The sequence below is a fragment of the Mustela putorius genome, unplaced genomic scaffold (genome assembly GCF_011764305.1).
Source record: "Mustela putorius furo isolate JIRA1106 unplaced genomic scaffold, ASM1176430v1.1 tig00003853_pilon_pilon_pilon, whole genome shotgun sequence".
In the NCBI taxonomy this organism is placed as follows: domain Eukaryota; kingdom Metazoa; phylum Chordata; class Mammalia; order Carnivora; family Mustelidae; genus Mustela; species Mustela putorius.
The window spans coordinates 40,998,249-41,022,866 of record NW_025422005.1 but is presented as its reverse complement, the minus strand read 5'-3'; the positions used below and the strand labels follow the sequence as shown (position 1 = coordinate 41,022,866).

The 24,618-nt window shown below is 36.3% G+C and overlaps 1 protein-coding gene across 7 annotated transcripts in view; it reads right to left on the bottom strand.

Annotated features, from left to right (window-relative positions):
- The window catches only part of OSBPL9 (oxysterol binding protein like 9), a 163,764-nt gene that overhangs the window by 40,503 nt on the left and 98,643 nt on the right, over window positions 1–24,618 (bottom strand). For 3 of the 7 annotated variants that reach the window (XM_045064513.1, XM_004774474.2, XM_004774476.2), the window contains exons 5-9: window positions 10,653–10,721; window positions 5,664–5,759; window positions 4,857–4,904; window positions 2,394–2,423; window positions 1,457–1,507 (exon numbers count right to left, since the gene is read on the bottom strand). In XM_045064513.1, coding sequence (XP_044920448.1) covers window positions 1,457–1,507; window positions 2,394–2,423; window positions 4,857–4,904; window positions 5,664–5,759; window positions 10,653–10,721 — 294 coding nt within the window. Of the gene's footprint in view, window positions 1–1,456; window positions 1,508–2,393; window positions 2,424–4,856; window positions 4,905–5,663; window positions 5,760–10,652; window positions 10,722–20,309; window positions 20,625–24,618 lie in introns of those variants that run through there. The other 4 variants (XM_004774477.2, XM_004774478.2, XM_013046836.2 and 1 more) reach the window with 3 other exon arrangements.

Genomic DNA, 24,618 nt, shown 5'->3' with positions numbered 1-24,618 from the left:
AAGATCTTAAAAAAAGAGAAGTAGAAACTTATGAAAAGGAGTATTAGTAATCTGAATGCTAACTCATTCCAAATCTTGATGGGTAGCTATCAAAATGTTCTTGATGGGTAGCTAAAAGGTGAGCTACTGAAAGAGGCTTGGCTGCCTTGTTTTCCAACTATTTAAAGTATTTTTTTTAAGTCTTAAATGACTTGTAGAGGTTATCCAAACCAGTCTAAACACTATCAGCTCTTCCACTTCCTCAGTCTTCAAGAGAAGGCACTGTTAATTCCTAAAATACCTACCTATTAACAATGAGCAAGATGTAGTTTACTGGTTATCTATCTATACACTGTAGAAGCTTTTGGGTAATAGTAGGTAACCCACCCACCCGTATAATTTCACAGTCAAGAAAAAAACAAAAACCTTACCACTCCTTTTATGCCTCCAACCCCATCCTCCCTTTAGAATATATTCTGATCCACAAAAGTAGATGAAAAATTTAGACACACACATAGGAAATCATCATAGTGGTAAAAACAAAACAAACCTAAAAGTTCTGCCACTTTGGTCTCGAAAGAAAATGCCCTCCTTTAACTTATATGCTGAATATCCTTCCTATCGAAGTACAGATTATCCTATATGACTGTGTCATTAAGCATACTAGGTAAAAAGTTACCATTATCAGGCCAACAAATATAAGCAACTGAGTAAGTAAAACAGGCCAGTAATTAAAAATCCAAGCAAACATCACTCCCAGTAGTGGCTACTGCCTACCCTCTTCTAGCCACTGGCTAGAAATACAGAGCTATAGTCAGGTAGCAAAAATGGGGGGGAATTTTTTTTATTCTTATTTTCAAACATTAAAATGCTTATTTCTCAAAATACCAAGCAATCAAATCTACATTTAAGCTGAATACACCAAAATCTTTCAGAAAAGCAGGCACAATAACCACAAAATTTTTACCACACAACAGTGATTCAAAATACATTTTACTGCATGAATAAGAACAGCAAATTAAAGTAGCGGTTCATGAATGTAGTTTAGTACTGAAAAAAAATCTACAATTAAAAAAGTATGTCCTTATTATATTCCTTATTATGGATGAGAAAAAGAACTCTTGCTAATATTTAATTCCTTTTCTCCTAAGAAAAGCTTATCTCTGAAAGGTTTTGCAAAGTATGTTCTTGCTCCAAGCAGTGATAATGGATAAAATGGAAGGAATGGGTGAGTCATTCAAACATACTCCCCTCTTTCCCAGTCACATATCAGAAATTACCTTATCAAAAACAGGCACATGCTGCTAAGGTAGTATCCAAATACAAGAGTTGTTCAATATACCAGTAACCCCACAATACAATTTACTGTAGGAAGGTATCTATTTCAGAGCCAAATCTCCTGGCTACTAAAAGAAAAATGCCATTATAATTTTTACATCTCATTAAATGAAAGTAATCAAAAGTAAAATTTACTTACTTTAGCAATCTGCAGCAACACAATGCAGTGCTTAATTGATTCTACCATGCTCTATAAAACAGAATACTGATTTTAGGATCTTGCACCAAATAAAATGGTCATTAGACATTAAAGCTTAAAATATAAAAATTAAAAAACTAAATATGTTATATATCTATATAAAATATTAAATATATAAAATTAAATATAAAATTTTAAAAAATCAGTCCAGATGTACAGGATTTAAGTCTATATTCAAGAAATACCCTCTCTGGATTCCAGTAGGTTCTATTATACTGACCGTGTCAGAGGAAGTTATTATTAGCAATTCTATCATTAAAGAATGCCAAAAAATTGTTAATTTGTATTGAATAACATTCTAAATAGTTTTTCATCACTTCAAACAGAAAAAGATGTGAGTATGATTAACTTCCAAATTCTTACATCAATAGCAGGGAATCCCAGTGTAAATTTCTAAAACATCTATATAAGACTTCTATGGAATTACAAAGAGTAAAGAATCCTATCACAATACTGGTGAAACTAGAATACTATTACTTTGCCTGTTTTTTTAAAACTGCTCTTGTCAAAATACAGACCTGTCAGTAGCCTATTATAATAAGGTGAGAAGGCCAATAAATCACAAAACTTGAATCACAATATATTTTAATTATTAGATTATTCATGGATGACATTTTTTATCCAAGGTTCTTAAAACAAGTAAGACCAGAAACAGATAAAATGCTACATGAAGTGGATTTTAATTAGAAGCATTATTCAAGTCCTTTTAATTCTTTTAGAAAATAATAAAATTCTTAAACACTCTTGTAAAAATTTATAAAAATTAAATCTCAACTGCTCTTATTAATAAAGCAATTTAAGCAGTAGCTTAAAATAGAAGTAACATTTTAAAGCACTTTCTAATGCAAAGCCAGAGTTTATCAAACACATAACTTACATTTGTTGTCTCTTTGAGAGTTTCAATTTTCTATGAAAAATGAAAAGTTTAAAGAAATAATGAGAAGCACAAAGTAGTATTGTTTTTTTTTTTTTACTCATCATTTAAAGAATTTTACCCTTCTCCCACTCCCCCTGCTTGTGTTCCCTCTCTGTGTACACTCTCTGTGTCAAAGAAATAAATAAAATCTTAAAAAAAAAAAAAAATGGGTGCCTGCGTGGCTCAGTCATGATCCCAGAGTCCTGAGATAGAGCCCTGCATTGGGCTCCCTGCTCGGTGGTGGGAAAACCGCTTCTACCTCTCCAGCTGCCCCTGCTTGTGCTCTCTCTCTGTCAAATAAATAAACTCTAAAAAAAGAAAAAAGAATTTACCAAAATGCACTCATTACTCTAGGCAAGTGCAAGCAAGTTAGAAAGGGAGTATTTTGTTATACTTGTTAAAAAACTTAAACAATTAAAGAAATTTGTTTTAAATTTACTCATTTGAGAAGGATACAGAAACAGAGATAGAGTACAAGCAGGGGGAAAGGCAGAGGAGAGAAGGAGAAGTAGAATCCCCGCTCAGCTGGGAGCCAGACTTGGAACTTGATCGGAAAACCGGAGATAATGACCTGAGCAGATGCTTAACCATCTGAGCCACCTAGGTGCCCCCAAAACTATTTTTCATATGATTCAAGATTTCTAAGAATAACACAAAACATTATTTCCTATATGAAAAAATGTTGTGGGGCGCCTGGGTGGCTCAGTGGGTGAAAGCCTCTGCCTTCGGCTCAGGTCATGATCTCAGGGTCCTGGGATCGAGCCCCGCATCGGGCTCTCTGTTCATTGGGGAGCCTGCTTCCTCCTTTCTCTCTGCCTGCCTCTCTGCCTACATGTGATCTCCGTCTGTCAAATAAATAAATAAAATCTTTAAAAAAAATGAAAAAGAAAAAATGTTGTGTCTTTTTTATAGACTATGTGATTTAAAAACACTTGTTCTACACAGTGATTTGAAGGGACACCTGTGCCCCCATGTTTATAGCAGTAAATGTCCATGATAGCCAAAATATGGGGAAAGCCCAGACATCCATCAACAGATGAATGGATAAAGAAGAAGTGGTGCCTATACACGATGGAGTATTACTCAGCCATCAAAAAGAATGAAATCCTGCCATTTGCAATGACATGGATGGAGCTATAGTGTATTATCCTAAGCAAAATCAGTCAGTCAGAGAAAAGACAAATATTGTATGATTTCACTGATACGTAGAATTTAAGAAACAAAACTGATGAACATAAGGGAATGGAAGAAAAAATAAAGTAAGACGGAAACAGGGAGACAAACCATAAGAGACTTTTAACTATAGGAAATAAACTTGAGGGTTGCTGGAGGATAGACAGGTGGGAGGATGGCACAACTGGGTGATGGGCATTAAGGAGGGCACTTGATGTAATGAGCATTGGGTGTAATATGCAACTGACAGTTAAATCTCTAAATTCTACCTCAGAAACTAATAATACACTGTATGTTAATTAAATTGAATTTAAATAAACAAACAAACACTTGTTTTAGAATCACCTGAAACTTTGTCTAGTTGTTTAAAAATGAGATGGAACCAAATTCCCAAACTAAGAATGGAAAGGGAGTTAAACATGAGTTATTACAGGTAGTGTTAAAGAGCCAAATGCAAAGCTATGGTCAAAAGAAATGCAAATAAAGAAATGATACTGCAGCAGGAAATGTAATCAAGGAGGAAAAATGTTAACTAGAAAAAAGAAAACTTGGGGCGCCTGGGTGGCTCAGTGGGTTAAGCCTCTGCCTTCGGCTCGGGTCATGATCTCAGGGTCCTGGGATCGAGCCCCACATCGGGCTCTCTGCTCGGCAGGGAGCCTGCTTCCTCCTCTCTCTATGCCTGCCTCTCTGCCTACTTGTGATCTCTCTCTCTGTGTCAAATAAATAAATAAAATATTAAAAAAAAAAAAAAGAAAAAAAAGAAAACTACTCAAACTACAAAGTAATTATCAGAAATTCAAGGTGGGGGCAGTAGCGGGACTATACTTAAAGCATAACTCAGGGGCAACTGGCTGGCTCAGTCGGTAGAGCACACAACTCTTGATCTCAGGGCTGTGAGTCCAAGCCCCAAGTTGGGTACAGAGATGGACATACCAATTTAATAAAATAACTATCTATCTTCAATATCAAAAACGTCAAGAAGAACGAACTTACTCCCAAGAAGGTGGTACTTACAAAAAAGGCATATTAAAATTTTGTACATTATCCTTCTGTTTGTGAAACCATAATGGAAATTCACCAGAAAATTCCCCCATGAATCTTTTATGGCAGTACTATCACACCATATTATATGGTACGATAGTACCATATCATAGTACTATTGTAGCCAAACACTGAGGTCCTTCTGTTACTTCTCTAAAAGGCTCTTGGTTTTAAAGCGGTTTAAGGCAAAATAATGACAGTAGAACTTACCTTTCTCTGTTCATCATCTTTGCAGTTTTGAAGTTTGTCATCAAAAAGCTACAGGATTAAAAAGAAAACGATTATATTATCAAGTCATTTTACTATATTGTATACATTTACTAATCATAGAAAAGGAAACTTCAGTTCTTAAATACATTTCTTCCAGGGATGATCTATATGTATTTTTTAAATAACATGTGTTTTTTCAAGGGACTGTATCAACTCCAATTCTACTGAATTATTTCAAACAATTAAGATCAATTACTCTGGTAAAATTACAAGCAAAAGAAAACGGACAGCAACAGAACTTAAAATATCAACTGAAACCTAAATTCTTTCTGCTTTGTCATCCTAGTTTATCAATACTCCATTTCCTTCCCAAGACTTTTGCTTATAATTAACTCTAAAGTAGGAATTGAAGGAGACAATTTCATCAATGATAAATGAAGTAGAGAAATCCAATGCCCTAACTCCTCAAAATGGAAAAATGAAGGCCTCAGAAATTGAACCACATTAAAATTGAGCAGTTTCACAGAATTTTAAAACAATATGAATCTAATCTTACTTTCTTCTAACTCAGTCTAAATATTTACTTTTTTAATAATCAAAAAAGTACATTACATATACATACTATTTATCAATATAATCAACGGCAAAGATCTTTGAGTAAGTCACCCAGATCTTTTAATAAGTCAGCTTTAAAAATTGCTGAAGAACCATATAGGGGTTGTAAATCAGATCATTTTTTACACTAAAAATCAAGCTTGGTAACACTTACTGCTTTATACCAATTCAGTATATAAACTAATGCCATACCTTTAATTGTTCTATCAGGATTTGTAGGTAAGCATCAGCCTCTGTAAGTTTCTTATCGAAGTCTTGGACACTAGGAACAAATCCTGAATCCAAACCCTACAGAAAAAGAAAATTTGTAATAAATCTACGAAGACCCAGGCCATGTTTATTAGTACAGAAAATACGTCATCCTTCATACATGACATTTTAATTTTAAAGTAAGAATAGTACTTTTACATAAATAATAGGTATATTTAAACTATCTAAATTCTCCAAGAATAGTGATACATCTATCTCTCTCTTGAACTTCTAGCTCTGTTCCCTTATCAAACGTGTGCTTCTTCTTAAATTAGGACTGACCTTGCTCTTCATTCACTTTGTTCTCTCCCACAAAGTGACTCCCCGTGACCTCCAGAACAACAATAATTTAGCTGAAGGACCTATATTACCACCTAGATTAAGTCCTTTTTTTACCCCCACTTTTTGTTTAATTCCTCCAGTCCTTTAATCTTAACTTCATACTCTATTTAGTTCTCCTATTCCCCAACCCACCTCATTAGCTCTGATGCTTTCTCTTCTTCCCTTATTAAAAGAAGTAACGACCTCAAAATTATCACCTCTTCTAAGAAGAGGGCCCTCTCTAAGTGAAAGTGACGCTTACCTTAATCAAGTTTCCTACTCACATTCACCCTTGGCATGAACACTACACTCTGGACATGGTGTAAATGTTTATTTATTTAAGGAGCCCATTTATTTCTAAGTTTAACAGTCCAGCATTTGCATGTCCTACTTTTTGTATGCTAAAAATTTTAAACTTCAAGAGCATGGGATTCCTGTTTTAACTTTACTCAAAAAAACAACAACAACAACAACAAAAGAAACAAAAACAAAAAAACCACCTGAGTTCTTAATCATATGTGAAAAAAACATCAATCCTGGGTGTAAAAGACAAAAAGCTGGAGTCTGAACAAGATGCCCAAATGTCATACAATTAAATAAGGAAATAAAATAAGGCTCATAAACTACTATGTCACAATCCCAAACCAACCACATTCTGTACTGAATGGATAAAATACAGTAGTTGCACATACCATACTTGATCTTTACTTGTTGGCCAACACCTACTGATCATTTTCACATTTCCCATTTTAGTAAATGGAGGTCAGAGTTCATTGTATGTCACACCAATACCTCATCTTTGCACAATACTTTATTACTAAAGCACTTTTAGAGCCATTATCTCAAACACCAGATTAAGAACACACAGTATTATGGAAAACAACAATGGGGTGGCAAGCCTGGTTTCTAACTGCAGCTCAGCCACTAACAAGATACTGTGGTCTCTCTAAGCTGCTGTTTTCTTACCTGCCAAATACAGTCATCCTCCACATACTATTTTTTTTTCACATACTATTATTAATGTGGCAGCTACTACCTCTACTAAAGACTACAATTACTAACACTATCAATTACTACTATCTATTGTTGCTCTTGCCAAACTAAAATTCAAATTCTGAATCAGAACAGGAAAAAAACCCATAGGTTGTATCAGACCACGGGAAAATCAACTTCAAATTCAAAAGCAGTAAAATGGCCTTTTCCACATACATATAAAGAAACTACTTGAAGTGAGTACTGAAAAATCCCTTCCCAATGAGATGCCATGAATAAAGACAAAGTTGAAGAAAAATCATAATGAACAACATATGTAATAAAACTGTGGTTAAATATCTTTATTTTTAAGGATAACCAAAAAAAGTTCTATTAAAAACATTTACTATATGAAGTATAGTAATAAAAGATGTGGAAAAGGAAGAATAAATCCGTTACATTTTGGATATACTATAGTACTGTATTAAAAAAGAAGGGAGCAAGTTCCTTCCATGTTACTGTACCACAGAAAAAACTGGAACTGCTCGACTTAGTTTTTGTTTTGTTTCACACAGTAATTTAACATAATTATTAATAACTGTAAGATCCAGTTAAGATCTATAAAATACTGTTGTGCTTGTGAAATATCAAAAAGTTCAATGGCATATTCATAAACAAATTAAGAAGTGAAGCATCTAAATAAGAAAAAATGATTTTTAAGAATTTTCCCTCTTTTGAATCCATTTAGAACTAGCTACCACTATAAAAATAATTAACAACAATGAATACTGTTACGCTGAAAAGAAATATAAAAAATAAAAATAAAAATTTAATTAACATATCCTTTTGAACAAATCTATCTCATTAAAAACCCTCCAGTAAATAAATGGAAACATAATTAATTACTGAGCTCTAAAACTATCCAAATTAATTCTTAAAAAACAACCCTTTGATGTTGCTGTAATCCTAGCACCTCACCCTGGCTCTCTTCTCAGACCTACCTCTAGATAGACTTATACAACATTTCCTTTTATTTTAGAATAAACTCCACGCATAACATCCTAGTCAAAGATCTACTCACGAAATCATTTTTATGTAACCTATAATAGGTGGTTTATAACTAGAGTTGTTAGCATAAAATCCCAGAACTGGCCTAAACTCCCTTGTACAGTAACCCATACATCTTTGGAAAGAAAGAAAATCTATGTATTTATAGTTGCCCCAACTGCAATCAATAAAATAACATGCACAAATTTATCAGTAACATGGACAACTGATAGAAATTAAACTGTTTTCTCAACCTTATAAGAATAATGCACACAAAAAGAAAATGCAAAATTTTGCTACATATTATGACTTACAGTACACAGAAACAAAGCCATCTAGTCCAACCTCCCTCTCAAAGAAGTTTCTAGTCTTCACTTGAGTAACTCGACAAGGGACTCATTACCTCCTAACATACACTATTTCATAAAAATTCCCTTGAAGTCATAGCGATTGCTCTTTCAACATTACAATATAAAATCCTACACTTACTCATGTCCTTTTAAATGGAGTTTTGTTTTAAAACAAATCAGAATATAGTCCTTTACACCATTTTGAGAGTATAGCCTTCTTTGTAAAGAACTCTGAACAGAGCAGATCCTTTAAGACAGGGTGTGACTTCATACTTCTAACTGGGACATCTTGTAGAATTAGGTTGGAAGTTAAGCAGATACACATTCTCTGTCACTCATTCAACACTACAACCTCCAGGGCTGGTTCAGCCTTGAATAAATATATGTGGTACTAATTGCTGCGTCGGACAACTGTTGCTGAAGTGATACAGTCATCCCCAAGACCTCGCACTCCTCTCCCCTAGATTCCTCTTGCTTTTCTGCTCTCTTTCTCCTCCACTTTGTCTACTCCCTCACTCCCCTCTTCATGTCCTTCTTTCCTTTTTGTCCATGTTCTTTGTGGACACTTTGTGACCGAAGTGGTTATGTTGCCCTTTTGGCATTCAGGACCAAAGAGGTTGCTGCTCCCTAATTTAGTATACTGATGAACCACAGTTCTCCTTTGATGACTTCTGTGTGAATTCATTAAAGTTTAGGTTAAACACAACTATTACAGAGAAATAAAGGCAACTGGTCTGTAGTGTAAAAAAAAGTTAAATTAGAATAGAAATTAAACCCAATCTATAAATTAAATAAATCCATAAAATTAGAAATCTATGTAAAGGAAAAAAATTATGTGGCAAATATATTGAAAACAAAATAGTCCCTAGTATTCAAGAATACTTTGCTAATAAAGAAAGCTAAAGTACATCTTTAAAAATTATTTTTATTAACATATATTATTTGCCCCAGGGGTACAGGTCTGTGAATCATCAGGCTTACACATTTCACAGCACTCACCATAGCACATACCCTCCCCAATGTCCATAAGACAACCCCCCTCCCTACTCCTCCACCCCCCAGCAACCTTCAGTAACATACATTTTTTAAAGTCAAGAAGAACAACACATGATTCTACATAAGCCAGGACCTATGTATCCAGTTTAAAATACATAAAGAGAAACATCTGACCCAACTTCAAAAATAATATCTAGACTGGCAGAAGAATATCAAACTGCCTCAAAGCTGTATATGAGTACCTCCTACTATCTTTCTAATACTTACATTGAAGAGCATCACTTCTCAGAAGGCACTTCAAAACTAACAAATGTCAGAAAAATTAAATGAATTCCTATTAATGACTTTAGGTGGGACATTAAATATTATATATATATATATATATATATATATATATCCAAATGCTTCACCTCCATTTAAAAAACGACTATTGCAAGGATGTCCTTAAAACTGTCTGAAATACGTATGAATTGTAGCTGCTTTGCAGAGGTCCTTTTTTAGTACAACAGTACAGGAGGCAATTTTTGAGGCAGGGAGTAAGAGCTTTTAAGGTAATTCCTGGTGACAAAGGAAGAGTATTGAACAGTGGAGGCAAAGGTGGTAAAAGGTGGCTTAAGGTCTTGCTGAGATCAGAATCAGGAAATAAGAAAGTCATGAGTAATTTGAGGAACTGAGGAGAATAACATAGAACAGGAAGGGCTACGGCTGAATACCAACACTGTAAAAAGAAATTAACAAATGAGTAATATTTTCCTACCAAATCTTACTTTACAACAAAAAAGTAAAGGTCTAAGTACCCTGTATTTAGTGTCTTCTCTTACATAGGGAAAAAATAGTATATAATAAAAATATGTCGCAAAGGAGAAAAGGAAAATAGATAAATTAGTCCATGTAATTCTCACAAGAAAGTTCAGAATAACAAGAACACAGAATTTAAGTTATCAGTAGAACCACAAAGGGAAGTAACAGCTTAAAAATTTAACAAAAGAAAAACACCAAAGAAATAAGCCTCCTAGTAAAAAAATAAACAACATGAATCCAGGCAAAAGTAGATGATTTTTAAAAATTAGCAAAACACATACCCTATCATTAAAATAATGAAAACTTTGCAGAAATGTTGTTCCAGATACGAGAGTATCTGGAAAGTTTATGTTCACAATTAGCAATTTGAGATGACATACATCACAGATATATGCTTTCATCCAATGAAAGAAGTATAGAGCATACTTACAATTGAATCACTTACAATTATTTTTGAAAATTCAAGAACTGGAGAGATACCAGAAGACTGGAAAAAAGCAAGTGTGGTACTGATCTTCCATAAAAGTAAGGAAAAGAGAGAATAGAAAGTTACTTTACCATGCTGTGAGTCTGACATCAATAATTAAGTAAAGGAATAATAAGAGAAAATTCTCTAACTATTCAGAGGAAAAGGAGGCACATGAGCAGCAAATGGTAAGTTAAAAAAAAATATTATGCCAAACTTACTGGCTTTTCTGTTCCTTAGAAATTTGTTAGCAAATTAAGTTTTTTGAAAAATGGTCTCATTTGTCTCCTTACCAAATGACTTATAAGTTGGTTTAATGATGAAAAAAGTTTATTAAAGAAACCAGAAATATTAATGAGATCACAATTTTATGTGGGGTATACTCATCTGTTATTTCCTGGGATTAGTGAAAGTTTAGAAACATTTGTAATTTATAATCTCTATTGTCTCTTTGGTTTAACCACTTCAGCTAAAGGAAGAACAGGATTTAGAGGTCTAGGGAATTCCTCAGGGCAAGAATTTCTATTTTTAATCCTAAAGAATACTCAACTCATTCAACTTCAATTGATTTGAAGATTACCAATTTGAAACTGTCAACAAAATTGAGCCCATTACTACATGACTTCTTTCACTGTAACTTCATGCTATTTTCCATTTAAGTTAATGTTCTGATAACCTAAGGCTCCAAACCAGGTTCTTTTATCATCATGGTGGCTATAGTTATCTTACCAGCATGCGAGGTACCCCCAAGAATATCCTAAAAGGAAAGGTCTTTTTCTAATCCCATGGATTCGCCACGGATGCACCTTATATACTGAAAATTTTTTCAGAGTATTAGATCCTCTGCAAGACAATTAATAAAGTTTTCTCATTTGATTATGACAAGACAGTAAGGTACACAGACACTAACCCAATTTATAAGCATTTACCCAAATCATGAAGTGGGGGGTTTTCTTTAATTGGGATTTCAAACTATTCCTTTGACTTCAATCCGTTAGACATTTCTCTTAAATCACAGTAATATCTGAAAAGAATTCATGGCACAAGAGCACTAAAATGTAATTTTAAAACTGCCTGAAGGAGCTCGATGTAGTTAAAATGAGCACAGCTTTAAGGTCAGACTGACCTGGTTTTAAATCCTGAATCTACAACTTCCTAATCTATATGATCTGGCCAAGCTACTTTCTCCACCACCATTTTCTCATCTAGGAATGGGAATAACAAACCACTCAAAAGTTGTTGACAGATGAAAGAATATGTGTAAAGTAACACAAGAGTAAGTTTTCTACTTCCTCTTCATAATTTGCAATCATAAATAACCAGAATTCACTACTCCATCTCCCCGTCCTAAGTAATGCCTAATATAAAGACAGCATTCAATGACTGATGGATAAAAACGAAATTGACTAATAACCAGATAATGCCATAAAACAATTTTAAGAGATCCATAATCAATAAAAGGATATAAGCATAAGTTAAACTGTACAATGTTCCTTTAAAAATGGAAAAGAGGAACTTGATAAACTCTGAAGATAATAAATAGTAATAAAAAAGAGATGAGCAATACACAACTCATAAAATAACAGTTCTAGAAAACAGATTAGAAAAAAAATTCCGTATGATATTTTCAGAAAAAGAAATTCAGAAAAGGTAAACTGTACTGAATTATTAACTTGGTAACAAAGGGCCAACAATATAAGGAAAGTCCTCTTCCGCAATAAAATAACTGTTTTTTGAAGGTACATCAACTCTTCAAAAATAGAATCACTTTTACCTTTAAATTAAAAAAAAAAAAAAGGTTTATGCATAGTATTAAGTTCCTGTTTAAAAAACATAAATACTACAAATCTGAACTGCTCATATAGTTGGGAAAGAGAGTTACTTTGTCAAACAGGAATCAGATACAGATATCAGTGTCAGAATTCATGAACTTAAATCATTAACTCTAGCACAACTGCTTATTCTTCATGATCTCTTGATCCAATACTGACACTATTATGGAACCTTTTGACTTACAGAAGAAAATACTGATTCCATAAAGTGATTTGGTTACTCAAACTAACTGCACAAGAAAGGTTTGCATTTGTACCATTTTCTATTTTTAAATCACTGATAGCTTGTCTTTCCAAAAGACTCAATTTATTTTTTTTAAAAGTCATATAAAAAGTCTTGTCAAAATACAAATAAAACAAATAAAAACCTTAAGTTTATGAATAGCATAACCATATACCCTACTTTGTCTGGGGTCATCCATGTTTATGTCTATTGTTGGAGAAAATAAGCAGCCTCCCTCACTCTCAAAAGTGCTCCCCTTTGGACAATAAATTATATAGGCTCCTTCTCCATAAAAGATGTAACTAGCCTTTTAGAGATATAAATGTCTAGAAGGCATGTAAGATTGCCTCTGAATGTCAGAATGCAGCAACAAATTACTCAAAAAATTATTTTAAATGAAACATAAGTTTATAGGCTCTGAATGTTGAAAGCCAATATTAGAAAAGAGCTCCATCAGAATTCAATGAATATTAACTGGGTGCTTACATTAAGGTAAATGGACACATGAATAATATAGAAGCTACATTTTTTTAAGTTATTTTATTTATACACACAATCCGCTCAAATAAAATGCAAGAAACAAAACACATGACACATATATATTAATACTGGGAACTGGGATTAAGGAAGGGGGGCATTTATACATTCATTTGTCTGATTTTTTAAAGTATACAATTATTTTAATTCATAAGCTATTATAAAAATATTTGGAAACTGAAGTTTATAAATATTTTTCAAAAGTCTTATAACTGTTTGAGCTTGCAAGATCAATCAGCTTCATTCTCTTAAAATTACCTACAAAATCCTAAGATGTCTTGAGAGTAAATTTGGCAATATAGCTGCTCAGGTACACCTTTCCAAGCAAAATGTAGCATAACAAATTTATAACATCATTTACAAATAAAAAGCACAAACTTGGGGGGGCACTAAAAAATTAGCAATCAACACTACATTGGAATAAATGCCAAGAAGAAAAATAGCCAGTAAAATGAAGCAAAATACCTAACTTTTTTTCTACATCCTTCCTGCCAATAATATAATAGTGATTCAACATTCAAGAAAGCAAACTCATAAAAAACAACTACATCACTCCCTCTTAACAAAGCACTCTGTGACCATGTGGTGCTGGCAATCAGCTAAAGCTTTTCTTTTCACCCACTTGGTTGGTCAGGCTACGGGATACATCTTTCTTAAAAGTTACAGGTTAACTTATTCCAAGATCTATATAAGCTCTTGAGTGGCTTACTACAACAGGATGGAAAAATATACATTCTTCCTCTCTCCAACTCCAAATTACTACCTAACATTCAGTTTAACAGCATTCTGGAAAGCAAAGAAGTCTCTATCACTACTATTAAGGATCCACCAAAAATAAAAGTTTTAGGTAAATACCGGAGATTTACTCCAAGCATAACTAGGAGAAACTCATATTCAAACGTATGAATCCTTAAACTAAGTATTTTAGTAGGACAGGTTTTGAAAGACTGCAGAATTATCTTAGTTAGCATAAAAGCTGTTAAAATTTTGATTGTGAAATGCTTTAAAAAACAAAACTTGATATATTTCTCTGACAAACCTGGATCTCTCTGTATAGCAAAATAGAACACACTGAAAATTAAACACCCAAAGGGAGCTAAATGATGGAACTAGTCAGACCAACAGACAAGACTAAAAGCTTAGGTCTCAAAGAAACCAAACAAAATAAAACAAAAACAATGCTGAATTGAAAAGGATACTCTAATTGGTTTGACTTTTATCCCTTCAAATTATATATGCCAAAAACAGTTTCTGTATATCTGATTTTAGCTGTCAGTGAACATTACACAGAAGGAACAGGCTGAGTTTTTGCTAAACTGTTAAAAGTATAATATAGGGGCACTGGGTGGCTCAGTTGGTTGACCATCGGACTCTTGATTTTGGCTCAGGTCACGATCTGGGTTGTGATAAAGTCAGGCTTTGTGCTGAGTGTGGAGCCTGCTTAAGAGTCTCTCTCCCTCTCCCTTTGCCATCTCCACCAGAGTGTACATAAAATTACCCTAGTTTTGTTTAATTGTGGTCAGTAATCTACAAAGATGGTTTAAACCTAACTAGAATATATCAGGGCAGGACTTACTGTTGTTCTTAACTGTAGCCCCAAGGCCAGTGCTTGTTTTGTAGTGAAAATTTTGTAAATTAATGACCTAAGGAATTCTGAAATGTGCCTATCTGCTAGCATTTAAGCTTAAAGTAATCAAAGAAATTATAATTCTGTGTATTCGCGAAAAAAGTATAAACAACTCATTTACCCTAAAGGATTTATTATATTACAAGTACAGATGCTGACTTTCTTATGGCCAATTAAAAATTTTTAAGTAAAAAAAAGAAACCAAGTAAAAGGGAGGATACTATATTGTACAGGCAGTACAAGAAGCAAGACCAAGCAATGACAATTGACTTGTCCCTCTAAAAACTCATTCTTCTCAAGTCAATTCCTCTCATGAGCAGTTTACACATGCAGGTTCACCTCAACTTTCAAAAGTTTGTGTTACCACTTTGCTTTTACTAAAGATCTTCATCAGTACCTGCTTTCACTAACCAAAAGAAATCTGGACAGGATTATCTGCTGAAAGGCGGGGGGCAAAAAGAAAAAAAAGCATTCAGCGTTTATTTTGTAGCAAGTTGTTATAGAGGTAGAGTACCATACCACAATCAAGAGTGGCACCACCAAGCTCCTTCTCTGGAAATTACACACAGCATCTCCACTGTAAACTGCCATAGCTTTGAACTTTGTGAGCACTTGTACTTTATTTTAATTTTTTGTGTATCGATTAGCAAGACATCCTAAGGTGTTAGAAAAGCACAAGAGGTTATTTTTAGGGCCTGGGATGGCTCAAAAATCTTTTCATATAAATTAATGGTAATTGTTTCTTCGCTTTATACCATTTTGACTTAGGAAAGCTTTCACAGGAATGCTCTAATTTCGAATAGCAGGGGAAACCTGTACTGCTGCTCTAGGGCTGGAATTCAGTGTTACAATAATGATTTATTCATCGGGTATCTCTTTTGACTATTGCACTGTGCTGGATGCATGTGGGATGCCAAGACAAAGCAGCTATAGACTATACCCTAGGAGTTTCAAATCTCTAAGAGAAGATAAAATATCTGTCTAAAAATAACTGATTCAAGCATGGTAAAATAAGAGTTATAAGAAAAGTGCTAAGAGAACAGAGGACAAAGTTGAAGGGATGAGAAAGGTTTCACAGAGACATCATTGTGAAGTACAAGATGTGGACAGAAATGTAAGAGGGAAAGTATTATAGCAGTGGATGGAGGCTGGAAACAGCATAATGAAATAGAATAGTACAACTTCTCTTTAATGAAGTGGCCACAGAAATGAAAGCAGGGTTAGGTAAACTAACAAGGGATGCTGAGGTACCCAGGAAATAGGAACAGCAGGAAGCCTTCACCATTCTAAGCCTGGAAGAAAAGGAAGGAAACTGTTACCATGGACCACCTGGAGGTACTCAAAGGACACTCTAGTTATAGTACATAGCCACTGCTCAAAACACATCAAAACAGAAGACCAAGAGGAATAAATACCCCCAAGAGTTCTCTCTTTTCTTCCTTCCATCTTCTGTCACTGCCTCCCATTGGCTAACCCCAACCAGAATCCAAAGGAGAAAGAACTTCAGGTGACATGGCTATAAAGGTTTGCCTCCTGGAGCAAAGAGCAAAGAATGGCAAAGAAGGAATCTGCAGGAAAATGGAGAATAACCAGAAAAAGCATACTCGCAGGCTAAGGGTCAGTATAAGCGCAAAGAGGCTAGAAAGCAGAAGGAAGCCAAATGAGGAACAATATCTTCCACAAAAAGATGGTTATTTTTCATATCCAGATGCTGACTCTGAAAGGAAATAAGAATTAGTGGAAATAAAAATTAGTGGCTGAACTGGAAAAATTACTAAGGTTTGGGGACAGAGGAGAGCAATGGATGAAGAGCAGCAGCACGGTAGCACCCAAGTTCTCCCTAGAGTCAAAAGAGCAAGAATTACTGGGCTCTAATCCTAGTTATTCTGGTCTTTAACTGTGTGACCTTGGGCAAGTCACTTCTCTGAGACTGTTTTCTCCACTATAAAAATAGAGAGAGGTTAGGGGTGCCTGGGTGGCTCAGTTAGTTAAGTGCCTGCCTTCAGCTCAGGTCATGATCCTGGAGACCCAGGATTGAGCCCTGTGTCCCTGCATAGCAGGGAGTTGTCTTCTCTCCTTAACCTCAAATAAATAAATAAAATCTTAAAAAGAAAAATTGGTAGAGGTTATATTAAACTTTAAGATCCTTCCAATTTTAGGAGTCTGTGAAGCCAGTATCTCCAGGTAAATAACCATGTTCCTCAGGTGAGTAAATACCTTAGGGCATTTGAAAAACCTGGAGTCCACTCCTTTACTCTAATAAAAGTAGTAATTCATTTAAATAAAAACAAGAACTTACAGGTTCCTACTGAAGCCAAGTGCTGCACAGTAAGACAAAGAATGTTAACACAAGCAAACTCTATCATTTAGTGTAACCTTGAAACTGAGTGAGAAATATCAATACAACGAGATTTTAAAATATGTTTTGGAATGCAGAGAATGCAAACAAACCAACAAAGTTAAGCAGGATAACTTGAATGAAGTGGCACATTTTGGAAAAAACAAAATTGGGTGCCTGGTAAATACAGCAAAGCGAAGTTCTTAGAGGTATCTCCAGAAATAAATGAATTCCAATGTAAAAGGCCAAGTCTGTTTCTGTCTCTCTCTCACACACACACACACACACCAACCATTCCTTCATGACACAAATATTCACTGAATATCTGTTATGTACCAAGTACTACCATGGTCTTCAAAGAAACAGCAAATATAATTTCATTACCTAATCTGGAATGAGCTCAAATTTCACCCCTTCCAAGCAACATGTTCTGACTTCCTATAATACTAACTACAGTAGAACTAATTAGTGCTAGTATTCTTTAAACCATATTAGAGATCACAGAGATTGGGGGGCAGAGAGAGTTTGCCTGGGAATCTGCTCACCATTTATAATATTGTTTCTAAGCATTTTTTCCAATCCCATGTCTTAGGTGTGGTAGCAACCAGAGAGCTTGGGGCCTTAGTTTTCTTAACTCCAGTACAAGTGAAATAAAGGTCTGCACACTAAGTACATCATTAAGTCACAAATTTTCATAATTTAACAAGCATTCAGTGAGTACCTACTATGTGCCAAGCACTGAACTACAGACAAAGGCCCTGGAGATACAAAGATGAGTAAAGACCTCTCACCTCTAGAGGTTAGGGTATAATGCAAGAATCAGACACGTGAACAAAAAATCTACAATACAACCTGGTGAAATGCTGTCCATAGAGAGATTAACAAAGTGTTATAGTAGCACACAAAGGTCAACAGTAACTCTAAATGGCTCTGCCTGTAGGAAAACGTTAAAGAAAAAGTTAACATATGAAGTGTATGTTAAATTGAGGAAGAACTGGAGGTTTATCATTTGCTAGAATTCTCAGCAATTCTAGTTCCAAGCAAGAGGGGAAAGGCTGTGAAAGGATAAAGAGCTGAGAGGCTAAGTCATGTTCTACATGATTAATAGTTCGTAGTGCTGGAGTGGATAGCTTGGGTAGAGCACCTGCAGCTGAGTTCAGACTAAAGAGAGAGAAATTAGGACCAGGTTGTGAAGGGTCCTGAAGGACCTGACAGGCAACTGACTTTAGCAAATGGATTCAAAACAGACTGTGAAGCACAGGAATGACTCAGTCTGATTTGATTGGAGATAAAGATAGGTAGGAGTAAGACTAGTTAGAAGGAAAAGTCTAGGTAGAGATGATGAGGCTTGAATTAAACTATTATCTCATGGGAAAAGGATAAATCAAATAGATATTACTAAGGCAAATATAACAGATCTGGTGACTGGACATGGGAAATAAGGAAGATAGAAAATAGCTTTCAATGACTAACTGCCAACGTATGGTGGAACTTCAATTACTTAAGGAGAGATACTTTAAATCTTTATTGAAAAATCTTCCTAAATATAATCTGTAGGCTAACCATATAATAGTAATCATTAAAACTGTCTTCTTCTATAGAATCCTCACAAACATCAGTTATCACTCCATACAAGGTCTAGATACTAATAAAACTTGATATATCCCAGGGGATACCCTAGAATTTGCTTTCCAGAATAAAAGCCTGATATTATCTTTCTCAGGCAATAGACTGCAAACCATGTAACTGCTTGATTTTCCAACCAACAAATATGGCTGGATCGCAATGTTTTTTCCTGGCTGAACCAAATTTAAATTCTCTGTTCATCTTCTTATCATCTGGGGATGTTTGAGTAGATTACTACTACTACGATTACTACTATTTTTGCACTAAAAAAAAATACCACTTAGAACTTACGAAATATCGAAATGGATGTGACCAGCCTAGTATTTATTGAGGGGTACTTCAAGCATAATGCCATCTCTGTCAACAAATTCAGGACACTTTGGAAACCAATCTGGTTTCTCTGCAATAATTCTTTTCATTTAAGCTCTCAGACTAAAAGTCTGATTTTTGGTGGTTTCTGTCTTCCCTGAGCTAGGAAAGGTGACACAGTATTTTTACCTAAGTTGCTTCTGGCTGGGCTGCACAAAAAGGAAAGTTTTAAAAAAAAAGCTTTTAAGAAAATGAGATGTTGACAATATTCACTAAAGGGCTTTATCACAGTTCAATACAGGCAATGTTCTGAAAGATGATTCACAAACAGTGGACTAGACTTTCCAATTTAAATTTCACTACAAAAGCTCTTAAAACTGTGACTACATCCCTAAACTCTGCTAAAAACTAGGAGAAATAATTACTTGATTTGTTTTTAATTTCCTGAACACAGCTAAAAGCAAACAATTTGACAAGCAAAACCAAGTATTACTTCTAATGAGCAAAAAGTTTTCTGCTTTAATACATTTCTCCCTCGTAACAAAAATACTTGTTGAAGTACAGTATGAATGCTGAAAAAAATGCATGATTCAAACTGGCTTTCTATACATTATACTCAACTTTCCACAACTGAGCTGTGCTGAGAATCTAAACCTTTCCCTCCAGTTTTTAGGAGAACCTCACACTATTCCAAAGTTTTCAGTTATTTTCTTGCACAAGCTACTCAAGAAGCGTGAAACCACTCCCCTCCCCGCACACAGACTCACAAATAATAGCACCTATTATTATTACACACAAAAATACTACGCCAGGCTGAAGAACACAGTGCCAAAAATAAAACAGAAAATGTTTGGCCTGCAACTGGAGACTCTATTAATGGGCAACTGGTCAAAATTAAGCTTTCACATTACGGGAAAGCTTAACTTCTGTGTTTATAGCTTGAGACAGCTTTCGAAAAGGAAAGTGAGTTCCACAAAAATGTAAAAAAGGGGAAGAGATGCCCTCTTCCAGTCTGGTTTGGTGGCGAATGACCTCTCCGTGAAACTGGAGGCCCCTAGCCTCACCCTCCAACCCATCTTGGCTGAAGAAGTGAGAAGAGCTCCCCAAGAAGAGAGGGCCTGTGTGGCCACGGCGTCCTACTCACCCCAGAGGGCAGCGGAAAGGAGGCAGGGAGAGAGCGACATTCGCGGCCACAGCCCGGCCGGGCCAGGCAGCAGGGACCCCGGGGACTCAGGGGTGGGGGCCGGCCCCTTTCCCAGACCCTCAGGGTCTACTCACTCCGCAAGTGGCCAGCAAGAAAGCCATTCGCCAAGGCCCCCGCCCTCTGTGCCTCCAGGGGAGGGAGTCGGGGGCCGCTTCCGAGCACCCCTTTTTTCTCCCTCGGGCCGTATCCCCCACACCGCAGTGAAGTCGATCCACTCAGGTTTAGCCTGTCCCCCGGGACACCCCCCACCCGCCCCCACACCCTTGCCCCACCCCCAGCCTGGGCCTAGGGACCGCACCGATTGGCCGGCCCTGGCGGCTCCTGGCAAAGAAACCCCTGGCGATTGGCCATAGGTCACCTGCTGTAAAGGAGGGTAGCGACTGACGATTGGCCGTTAGGCCAATTTTGGGTGGAGAAGAGGGAGCGAGTGGGCCACCCGCGGGGGTGGGAGGGGAGCGGGAGGGGCTGGCAGCAGCCGGTGGGCCCGGGAAAGCCCAGCTCGCCCTGTCCAGATCCAACCCCGGCTCCCACCTCAGGGAGCCCAGGGCTCACCTTGGGGGCAGTGGGCTGGGCACCCAAGCCCACACCAGGACCTGTGCTTCCTGACCTGCAGCTACTGCCAGCAGAGCTCACGCCCTCCCGAGGAAAGGGAGGTCCTTGCTGAAGGGAGCTCTGCTTGGCTTCAGAACTTCAGCCCCGGGAACTCCGATAACGTGGCAACCGGGGAAGACGAAAAACTGCTTCACCTACACCCACCGACTTTTAATTCACTGTCCCTAAAATTCTGGCAGCTGTGGAACCAAGTTTCATCTGGATAACTGCTTTTGGTTACTTCCGGAAAGTTGTTTGTGTCGAGTGGGGCGGGTGTGGAGGGGAGGATATTTTCTCAGTAAACAAAAGCATGGGTGCCCTGTTTTATTAATCAGGGAAACTTCGTGGGTCTGCTGTTATGCCACAGCTCCATAAGGCATGTAGGTGGCTTGTGAAGATGCCAAGTCCATATTGGCTTCAAGAAACTAAATGGCAGAACTTCAAATTAGATAAAAAATTCGGGCATAGAGGACCTTAACAGAGACTCACCCAAAATGCAGGGAATCATAGACATAAATAATTAACTTACTGCTCTGGAGAACAATCTCCTTTTCTTTAATCTTAACTATTTTTCTGGTCATTTATACATCTGCAACTCTAATTTCCTAAGCATCTAATTTTTGTAGCTCTATTAACTAACCCCTACAACTAGCCTGGTCTGCACCTCACGGAAGGCTCAATAAATGCTTGCTGCACTCCAGGTTAAAGATACCTACAGTTTTACGTAAATTTTTTCAAAATGCCCAAATACCAAATGCACTCTCTTCTTGCCACATCTGCTCCTCAAAAGCATGGCCTTCCAGTACTGCCTCTGTATCAGTAAATGAAAACCACTATTGTCTACTGTAATATGCAAACCACAAACCTAGCAGTCTATGATGCCTCCCTCATTCCATATTCAGTCCATCTAGTTCCATCATTTTCACCTCCTTAATACATTCTCCATTCTGTCCACTTCTATTATGACCACTCAGTCCTAGGTCTGGGCCTCCTGCAGTAAACTTCCTGAATCCACACTAGTTCCTCCAATTCATTCTTAACACTAGAGTCACAGTAGTTGGTTTCCAAAGCCAATTTCATTACTCCCTCATCACACCCTACCACAACCAAAGAACTTCAACTGCTTTCCACTGTGCTTAGGATACAATTCAGTCTTTAATATGGCTTACAAAGTTTAGCCCTATTTATTCTCTAGCTCCATTTTACACCTTCCACTCCCTCATTTACTGCACTACACACAATGACCTTTTTTCAAGTTTCTTCAATTTGCTATGGACTTTTCAACCTCAGGGCCTTGGCAAAGGCTGTTATTTCTGTCTTTTACACTATTCCTATGATACCAATCCTCTTCAGTTTACATCTATTCATCATCTTGTCCATCCCACGTATGTGAATTCTTCCTATCCTATATTCTCATGGCCCCTGTCATATGTTCTCATGGCTCCTGCAATTCTTTTTTTTTTTTTTCTTTAAGATTATTTACTTATTTTAGAGAGAGACAGATAGTGACAGAGATAGTGAGAGAGCACAAGCAGATGTAGAGGGAAAAGCAAGCTCCCATGGGAGTGAATCCTAGGACTCAGGGATCTGACCTGACCTGACAGAGCTACCCAGGTGCCCCTGCAATTCTTCTTCTTATCCCAGCTATAATTTTATGTGTATTTGAGTTATCTTTAATTAACCTTATTGAATAATTTACATATAATAAAACATGATTTAGATGTGCCGTTCAATATACTTTGATAAATGTATGCACACATGTAATCACCACAATTAGACAGAACATTTCTGTCATCCCCAAATTTCCCTAATGGCCCCCCAGCAGTCAATTCCACCAACCACTTTTCTGCTTCCTATCTAACGGCATTATTCTTTTATTAATGTTTATCACTAGACTGTAAACTTAATAAGGAAAGGATCTTATTTTGTTCAACATTATATCCTTAATATTTAGCCACATGCCTGGTACATGTTAGTGCTCAATAATGGATTTCCTATGGTAACAGGTTCTGAAAATAAACATCAACTATATGATAAATATCAATTAAACCATAAACACTGATGTAGAAAAATACATCATTCCATATTCCTATCATATATTCTCATGGCCAAATGGACATGGTCAATGTCTAACCATTTCCACAAATATCTTTTAAAGTTTTCCTTTAATATCTGCATTTCCAAGAGTTAATTTTGTGCCTGAGCTGCCTAAAAGATGTAATTCAATATTGGCTGATCCAGCAGTTCTCCAGGCCAGGGGAAAAAAATCTACATCTCTAATTCTGTCTATATAATAAACTATTTGAGTCCATAAAAGATGTAATACTTATTTATATCGTTCTTGCTTACCAGGTCCTTCATGTGCTTATCTCCCCAACTAGACAGAGAGACCCATGAGGGGTCATCAGTGACTTCGTATTTAACAGTGCTTACCAAAGAATCTTTTTTTTTTTTAAAGTGTCTTCCTCATCACCTATCATCATCATCATCATCATCATGAATCAGCAGTTTCAAAATCTAATACATTGTCATTTTTTATAGAATAGTGTAAATAGTAAAGTTCTAGTAAAATTTTAGCAGACCCAATTATCATTAGTTTTTATTAATAGGCTTAAGTGTTAAGATTAGGGGTGATGGCCAATAGCTAAACTATGGAAAGAACCTAGATGTCCATCAACAGATGAGTGGATAAAGAAGATGGGGGGTATATACATACACACACATATATATAACATATACATACACATACATACATACATACATGCATACATACTCAATGGAATAATCTGCAGCCATCAAAAACCCCCAAATCTTGCTATTAGCAATGATGTGGATGGAACTAGAGGGGATTATGCTAAGCAAAATAAATAAATCAGAAAAAGAGGGCAAGGAGTCGTGGGGGGCAGGGAGGGAAAAAATGAAACAGGATGGGACCAGGGAGGGAGACAAACCATAAGAGACTCTTAATCTCAGGAAACAAACTGAGGGTTGCCTGGGGTTGGAGGGGAGGGATAGGGTGGCTGGGGTTATAAACATTGAGGAGGGTATGTACTATGGTGTGTGCTGTGACTTGTATAAGACTGATGATTCACAGACCTGTACCCCTGAAGCAAATAATACTTTGTGTTGTTAAAAAAAAAAAAAAAAAAAGATTAGGGGTGATGACAATAAGAGTATATTATTTATGATGGCCTCTTAATACAACTGAGTCTTCCTCAACTGCATATATAAAACTCTAGGTTCTAGTTACCCATTTAAAGAGGTCACAGCTGGGACGCCTGGGTGGCTCAGTTGGTTAAGCAGCTGCCTTCGGCTCAGGTCATGATCCCAGCGTCCTGGGTTGGAGTCCCACATTGGGCTCCTTGCTCAGCAGGGAGCCTGCTTCTCCCTCTGCCTCTGCCTGCCATTCTGCCTGTGCTTGCTCTCTCCCCCACCCTCTCTGATAAATAAATAAAATCTTAAATAAAATAAAGAGGTCACAGCTAAAGTGCAAAGTTTACCTTTTCACAGTTTCATGCAGAGGTAACTGTTATAGACATATAGTTCTCGTTTTCCTAATCCTTGTATAATGTTAGTATGCATAAAGATGTAGCATTTATTTTTTATTTTTTAAAGATTTTACTTATTTATTTGACACGGAGAGAGAGATCACAAATAG